This window comes from Neopelma chrysocephalum, unplaced genomic scaffold (genome assembly GCF_003984885.1).
Source record: "Neopelma chrysocephalum unplaced genomic scaffold, ASM398488v2 Primary Assembly neopelma1_101, whole genome shotgun sequence".
Lineage (NCBI taxonomy): Eukaryota > Metazoa > Chordata > Aves > Passeriformes > Pipridae > Neopelma > Neopelma chrysocephalum.
This window is the reverse complement of record NW_020897764.1, coordinates 3,236,158-3,244,619: the sequence shown is the minus strand read 5'-3', so window position 1 is coordinate 3,244,619 and position 8,462 is coordinate 3,236,158. Positions and strand designations below refer to the sequence as shown.

At 48.6% G+C, this 8,462-nt stretch overlaps 1 protein-coding gene across 1 annotated transcript in view; it reads left to right on the top strand.

Moving 5' to 3' along the window:
* The first annotated feature begins 7,907 nt into the window (after positions 1-7,907).
* The window catches only part of LOC113973431 (solute carrier family 22 member 13-like), a 4,502-nt gene continuing 3,947 nt past the window's right edge, over positions 7,908-8,462 (top strand). Inside the window, exon 1 of the mRNA XM_027695515.1 lies at positions 7,908-8,456. Within this exon, the coding sequence (XP_027551316.1) occupies positions 8,104-8,456 (353 nt within the window). The 5' untranslated portion in view covers positions 7,908-8,103. The remainder of the gene's footprint in view (positions 8,457-8,462) is intronic.

Genomic DNA, 8,462 nt, shown 5'->3' with positions numbered 1-8,462 from the left:
CATCTCATCTCATCTCATCTCATCTCATCTCATCTCATCTCATCTCAATCTCATCTCATCTCATCTCATCTCAATCTCATCTCATCTCATCTCAATCTCATCTCATCTCATCTCAAGGCCCTTTCACAGTCCAAATTAGGAGGCATGTTCAGGAGGGGTGGGCTGCTAGATGAGCAGCTCTTTCTTTGCAGTTTGCTACTGTGGACAAAAGCGATCTTAACAATGTTTAAGCCATTAACCATGTCAGTGTCTGACAGTTCCAGGTCCCTGACCACCTCGCTGGCCCTTTGCTGGATTCCTTGCAGTGTATCAATGGCTTTCTTGCACTGAGAAGCCCAAAAATGGACAGAGTGCCCCACATGGGGTCCTACAAGTGCCAAAAGTAGAGGAATGGTCATTTCTTTTGACCAACTGGCAGGCTCTTGCTGGTGCAGCCCAGGATATAGTTGACTTCTCTGTCACAAGGGCACACTGCTGGCTTGGTTTTGGCTTGCCAGTCACTGAGACAACCCTTTCCTCTGAGGCTGCTTGACATCCTGCTGACCCCTGAGCTCTACAGACACTTTCTCCCATCAGTCTGTTGTTGTACCATGGGAGCCCTTGTGCAGTTTTATCCATAAGGTCCACGCTGTGCACACAGGGGGAGAGATGAAGTGCTGGTATGAAGCCTGGCCTGTAAATGAGAAAGGGATTGCACATAACCCGGGCTACAGCTCCCAGAGGTATCACAAGGAAATGTTTAATTTTTCACATGTTTTGGATTTTGAAAGAAAAATCAAACACATGCTCAGAAAGCCAGCACCACTTTTGAAAGGTTTCATTCTTCAAACCCCCCCTCCCTTCCCCACTGAAAAGTAATTTTGCTGAAAACCTGTCCATCAGTGCTACAGCTTCCCTCCCACACAGCCACTAACAGCCATGCCAATGTGTGTTTTCCAGCTTGCAAAACTATGCTGCCCTCCATGGGGTGTTTTACTGCCAAGTCCACTACAAGCAGATGGCTGGAGCAGGAAGCAGAAGCGAGACGGAAAGGCTGGAGCACCGACCAGGAGGACCACGGCCCCAGGACTGGTGCAACAGGGCCAAAAATAGTGAAACGAGAGAGAAACCCGCGTCCTTCAATGCACAGCGTGATCTGCAGCTGGCTGAGCACAGGCAAGAGCTGAACAGCAGGTCTGTCCTCTTAGGGGACAAGCTCAGAACAGTCTGGCCACCTTCGGAAACAGCCCTGTTGGCTGTGGATGGAAAAGGTGGAAACGGAGCGTGTTCCTGGAAGAAGCCTGCGCTGAGCCTGCAAACCTACCAGGCTGTGGGCAGCAGGGCAGGCAGGATGGTGCTCAGGGGGCAGGAAGGAAAACCAGCAGAGGCATCAGTGGAGAAGGGAAGATTCTTACCCGGCATCACCTGTACCAAGGAAAGAGAGCAAGTGTGTTCCTGGGCCAAGAGCGGAGGACAGAGAGGCAGTGAAAAGACTGGGGATGGGGATGTGCCTGAAGGGAAGAGAGGGGGAAAGGTGTCCCAGAGAGTGGCTGCAATCCAGCAGGGCCAAGCCCAGCCAAAGAGAGGACCTGCCTCTGCCTCCTTCCCTCCAGTCCTGGAGCCTGTGAAGCCCCTGCCTCGTGGCTCCCTTGTCCCCCACACCACACCTCAAAGCACTAAACCCACCAAGTGGGTGGGCCTGGGGGGCACAGGGGGCTGCACCCTCCCTGCTGCAGAGGTCCCAGAGATGCAAAACAAGGTCCGTGGGTCTCCGAGCACACCCAGCGAAGGAGACACAACACCTGCCATGACAAATAACAAGCCCAAACTGACCACAACCACCCCGGATACTGCAGGAGACAAGCATCATTTTGGAGAGGGAATGAACAGCACACAGCCCACCCCTGTGCCAGGAGAGCCCGAAATCAGAGACTCTACAGGTATGGAACTAAAATGTGAAGCTGAGGGTACTGATACCCCTGAAAGTGAAGCTGGAGAAGTCCATTCCCCCTCTGGTGTATCAAGGACTTCTTACTTATCTTCTGGTTCCCTGGAGCTGGGAGAGCTGAGTGTATTACCAGAGATCACTGGAATGTTGAATGAGAAATCAAAGGCAAACACCAAGGAGTTCCCTGTGAAACAGATGCCAGTAACTTTGGGGGAAAGTAGGCAGCCACCCAGCATAAGTGATTTGCCTGGAATTGAGAGCAAAGGGGCAGAATTTGAGAAGACAAAAGAAGAGAAAGCAGTAAGTACGTCAGGGTGTTTGGAAGAGCCTGGTGCTGAGCACACATCTCAGGAAAACAAAGCAGAAAAGAGCAGAGATTCTTCACCAGGTTTGCCAAAGAAGACAGATGATCATGGTATGTTCTGTCTACAAGAAACAGAACCTTGGGACATAAGTGGCCCACTGAAAACTAACACTCACGAGGATATTTTGAGGCGTGACATTAAATCACCTGGCAAGGATTTTCCAGGATCAACAGACACACCTCTGAAAGGAATTTGTGCCACTTGCCCCTCACATGATGGGGTCATCAGCTCCAAGTCAGAGGATTCCAGGGAAGTTCTTAGTGAAAACATCTTGCACATTTCTGAGCAACCAGCCAAGACATCAGAATATTCCAAACCAAATATATCCTCGGACAAATCCGGAGGCCACCCAGTGGGTGAGGAAAAAGCGGATCTGAAACTCCCAGAGGAAAGAACTGTGCCTACATCACAGACTGGTGCCCAGAGCAAGGAGACCAGAGGCAGTCAAGCCTGCAGAGAAACACCAGGTAAAGGTTTCAGGTTCGGGAAAAATCCCTTCATTACACTTTTTGGCTCTGAAGACAAAGGCAGCGCTCCCAAGAAAGAAACAAAAACCCAAAGGAATCCCACGAAGCCCCAGTCAGCCCTTGTCACTCTGTTTGGTTACTCCTCAGAGAAGAAGCAGAGCCCACCAGAAAAACCTGCAGGATCCTCAGAAAAAACAAATATTGGTGACGGGCCAGAAAAGCCCCAGAGCCTCCTCAGCTCCTCCAGCCAAGCAAAACAAAAGGCCTCCAGGAATGATCAGCTGCTGCAGCCAGGAAAGATGGAGGTCTTCCCTAAAAACATCCAGGAGAGCTCTGGAGGTTTCTCAGACTCTGCTGAGGGCAAGGAGACGGACATCCTATTGTTAGCTCCTGGCACAAGCCTGTCACATGATGATAAACACGAGAAAACTGAACTTGACATTCATGACCAACTGTCTTTAAATAGCCAGGTTTGGCAGCAATGGGACAGCTCTTGGCCCCCTCTCGTAACAGCACAGGAAGATCAGAAACAAGCTGCAGAAACCTCAGAAGGTAGAGCAAACCCTCTACATCCTCCTCCAGAGCTTGCTCCTGCTGCTGGCAACAGCAAAAATCTCACCAGGGTAGGAAATCATCATGGTGCTCATCCACTAGAAGCCCAGAACCTGTTGAGTTTGGATGTCCAAGACACAGTGATAGAAGATGGGATACTTTTTTCACCAGGCAATTCAGAAAAGTTATCCAAGAAAGCTGAGCTGCATTTCGGCAACATGGGTTTTCTGGAGGACAACAACTTGTTCTTTTCTGGAGGACAAGATTTTCCCAGCACAGCAAGTAAAACCCTAAATTCAGACTTGCAAAACTCAGAGGCAGAAAATACACCTTTCTTTGATCCAAATACTTCAGAATTATTCCAGGAAATCCCGGCAGAAACAAATGCCCCACTGGAGCTGTGGGACACCTCCAGTCTCTCACTTCTTGATGGTCAGGATGAGATTAATATTAGAGACCTGGAAGGGATTCAGAGCTGTACAATGCTGCAGCAGCTGGATCCACAGTACCAGGCTCCAAAGGCAGCAGAAGAAATGTTTGGATTGGGTCTCAGTGCTGAAGACTCAAGAAACAAGCATCTCTCTACACAGGAAGACAATTTTCCCTTAACATGTGTGTTCAGCAGCCATGTTTGTGAAACCTTTAATCAGGATGTCTTTGATCCAGGCCAGGAGGCTCCTGAAAAAATGAACAGGAGCAGAAAAACATCAGGAGTTGAAGAAGATTATGCAAGTCTCTCTTCTGAGGACTTGGATGAGTTAAATGATGACCTTTCAGAGAAGGAGTTCTTTATATAGTTGAAAAAAAAGGGTGAAAAGCACCCAGCCCTGCAGCACAAGTTGGCTGATATGGGACCAAAAGAAATTAATGAAATCAGTTTAGAAATGCCCCACTCCTCTGGCACAAGACAAATTCAGTTGTGCACAGACTGATTTATTAATGCCTTAAGGAGCTAAATTTAAGTTCTCTGTCCTGGCCAGAGGGAGTCAGTGGTCAGTTCCCAAAAAAGAACATTGCAAGAACTGGGTTCAGTGTGAGGAACCTCCAAGTAGAGACCAACCAGCACCCCCTGTTCTCTGCAGCCAGGGGGCTTCTGCAGAGGGGATCTGCTGCTGCCAAGGTCCCTCAAGGGATTTCTGCATGGAGGAGGGAAGATAGAGAACCAAAAAGGTCCAACCAGCACACAGCCATGAACAAGAAGCCAATAAGAACTAGAAACTCGAACGAGAAGAGATAATGTCTCAGGAAGGAACTGAATCCTTGGCCACAAGTGTACAAGTAAAATGCAGTGGGCAAAGGCAAAGCTGAGCAGGACAAGATGAAAGTTTAGGTTTAGGTGTCTGCAGTATTAACATTTCAAGGTAAAGCAGATACTTAAGCCCACATCAGAGTCAATGGAGAATTAGCAAGTACAGTCTGGGGAGTGATTCAGCCCACCCTAAACCAGAGAACTGCACTTAAAGGGATCAGCCCTCTGGACTCTGTGAACTGTGTCAATCCATCTCCACTCACCACAGTGCAGCCTTAGGGGTCTGTTTCACACATAGACAACTACACTGAGACATCCAGAGATGAATCCAACCCAAAACATCGTACACCTTTTCACCATGTGACTTGCCTACACTTAATTATGAGGATATCTCACCCCCCCACACTGCATTTTTCCTTTTATAAACTGCAAAGTTGCTCCACACAAGAGGTCACCACCATCAGCCTCGTTGTACAGTGATGTGCAAAGATAAGTGAAATGACCTTGCCAAGATTAGAGGGGCAGAGGAGGAAAAGGAACCCAGGTGTCTTGAAGCCTTGGGGTGTGGGGAGATTGCTACATCTGCTGTTCCTGTGTGATTGCACTCTGATCCTCCCGACTGCCCTTTGCATAAATATTACATAACATAAATGTTAGAGAGGTTAACAATCATATTAATCATAAATAAGCTCATGAGAAACCTCAGAGAGTCAAAGAGAGAACACGTGCCTTACGGAAAGGGTCATAGATCATAGGATTGCACATGTTTTAATCAGCTCTCTGTAAAAAAAAAAAAAAAAAAAAGGTGTTAAAATGATTAATTTTTAAAATAAAGATAATAAAAAAAACCCCAACCTTTCCTGCCTCACCAGTGCCAGAATAACCCCGTCTCTGTCAGGTCTGCTGGAGGAATAAAGCTGCTTAATGAGTGCATCTGCTGCAAAGCAGTGTCAGTGCTCTGAGCAGGGACACTGCTCGATCAACACGGATCAGGGAAAAGAGGGATGTCCTTGAAAGTTAAGATGAATTGTTAGATGCTGAAGTTGGTCTCACCTTAGGATGGGGCAAGAGGTTTGGGATAGAGGCACTGCCATCTCACAGCCCTGCCTGAAACCTGGTCAAGCTGTGCTTAGAGATGGAGAGGTTTGCAGAGATCAAGCACCTTCCACTGGAGCAGTGGGGAGTGGGTGGCCCTGGTGCCTGTGCAAAAGATGCTCAGAGTGATGCCCAGACCAAGTTGTCACTGCCAGGTTACACCCATAAACCTGATCTCTCCCTGACAGCTCTAAGCAGAAGAGGGAAAATGCAGGAGCACCACAGGTGGTGGGTATGAATCCGTTCTGGCTAGAATTCACCCCAACATAGGTGTCCAAATGAGTCTCCAACTGCAGTCACTCCTGATGTTCAGAGCTGTGTAAGGGAAAAGACAAGTCCATGAATTAGTGCATCAATGCCTTACTGCCTGCACCAGGCTTCCTCCCCAGGCAGTGGTTTCTCTTTCTGAACTACTTCCTTGGATGGTCCCCCTCCCTGTCCCTAGTCCTTGACATGGACATACAGGTTTTCCAAATTCACATCCCAGGTTTTCCCTGAGACTTGCTGGTTTCTCATGGTACCTCTGGTAGAGGCTTCTCCATTTTTAAGAGGCTTTGCAAGTCTTAGTAATGCACATGGGCAACACTGCTGAACACAGAGAAATAAGCACAGAATCCCGCACAGTGGGGCTCCGGGAAGCAGAGGTTTGCAGGGCTGCTCCAGCCTTTGCCCCTGAGAGATCTCCACCACGTAGGGATTGACCCACTTGGTCCCAGATGATGAGAACAATGTCTTTCTATGAGAAATGTCACCTGAGAGTGACAGAGTTTACAAGGGCCTGAAGCTCTCCCAGGGGTTCAGAAGTGCCTGACTGGTGATGTTGGGAAGAACAGCCTTAAGGAGTCACATTTGCATTAGCACATGAGGCTGCATTCAAGTCTGGATCCCCCTCAAGGAGTTTTTATAGGCAAGATCTGACCTCTTTGACACAGGAGATGCTGGTGGCTGAGGAATGGGAGGGGACACTGTGAGCCACACATAACAGGGTAAGCTTGAAAACTTCAGCTTGTTGCACACTGATGGAGAAGGCACCTGCTCCCTGTTCAGGAGGGCAGGGTCAAAATGCATCTACCAGAGCAGATATCCCTGGCTAAGTCATCCCACAGAAAGGTCAGAGGTGGATTCAGGACAAAAGGAATTTCTGAAGGTTGTGTAGCTCAAACTCCAGTTCAAAGGGTGTCTCTGAAAAATAACAAGCCCTCTCACTCAGGGATGTGGATCCAGAGCCCAGTGTGGTGTGTGCAGATGATACACAAACACCACTGCTGTGAATTTACACAACTTTAGAAGTAGCATTTACTCTTCCCTTCCTTCACTAATAACACTAACCAGTATGATCTCACACTCCCTCTCCTGGTGAGAGATCATGCTTTAAAATCCAATATTCTACCCCTCTTCCCACTTCCATAAGCACAACAATGCCATTCCCAGGCATGAAACACCAATCTAGGCTTGTGTGACCCCTCAGTAACTTTGCTGGAGGCTCATACGTGCTGTCTGCATTGAGAGGGAAGGACAAAGAATTTGAGAGGAGACTTGAAGTGAGCAGGTCAGTGACCTGTCCTTATTGCTCTGGTGAAAGCAGCCAGGAGAGCTTTCCAAAGTAAACACCAAATTTCATACACTGGGTGCAATCCAGCTATCCAGTTTGCAGGAATAAAGATACAAACCACTCGGGGAGTTTGCCCAGGAAGCGACTCAGATGCGCAGCAGAAATCAGGTCAATCTGCTTTTCAAGTGACATCAGAACCTCAGGCAAAGCCAAGCTGGTGTGGTCTCCCAGATCCTGTGTGCTCTGTGTGTCTGTGTGTGTAACGTGCTGTTTTCCCTAAGGGTACTCTCTGAGCCAAACCTATTTTAGGATTCTCCCCAAGACACTGCAGTTTAGGTCTAGTTTTATGACTAACCCGGATTTCTACACGGGGCAAATTAAAACAGACAGCTTGGGACACAGCTGTCAAGGCCAAGTCTACTTGACTACCAGCCATATTTCCTGGTCCAGAGGAGAAGTGGTTTTCTGCTTCCCTTTCCTATAGTCTCCAGGATGGGTTATATAACCATGAATGGTTTCACCCCACTCAGGAAAACTACCCCTCTATTGTAGGGTCACAACTTCATGTCTCAGACAAAAACCTTGCACTGCAGCACAGTTGCTTTCAGGAGGCCTTGTGAGAAATTACAGGCTGGAAAAAGACAAGCTGTTGCCACGCTGTCTCAAAGAGTGGCAATGCTCTTTGTTCTGTTCCCGAGCAAAGAACGGGAAGGGAACGGCTGGTGATAAAGTACGCCCTGGAGGACAGCACCATATCATCATAATTATGAACATGCAGGTACAGGTGCTTGTTTTATCACACTGGATAAGGGGTTTAGTGCTGACAAGTTTAAACATTAATATTTGCCTATTTAAGCCATATGCACTAGCACAGCCTGGCCAGAGAGGTAATCACCATGGCTGAGTTTGGAGATGTCATAAGTGCTCTGGGGGAGTTTGGGCTATACCAGAAGCTGCTGATACTGCTCCTCGCCCTCCCGCTCCTTCTTAATCCTTTCCAAATGGTTGGCCAAGTGTTCATGGTTGTGGATGTGCCCCACCACTGTGACACCAGCTGGATCCTCGCCGTCGGCCCCAACCTGACGCAGGAAGAGCAGCTGAACCTCACCCTGCCCCGGGATGCGGACGGGGAGTACGAGCAGTGCTCCATGTACTCCCCGGTGGACTGGGACCTGGACTCCATCGTGGCACACGGCCTGAACGCCACGCAGAAGTGCAGCAGTGGCTGGGTGTACCCCTCAGCAGAGCCACCATC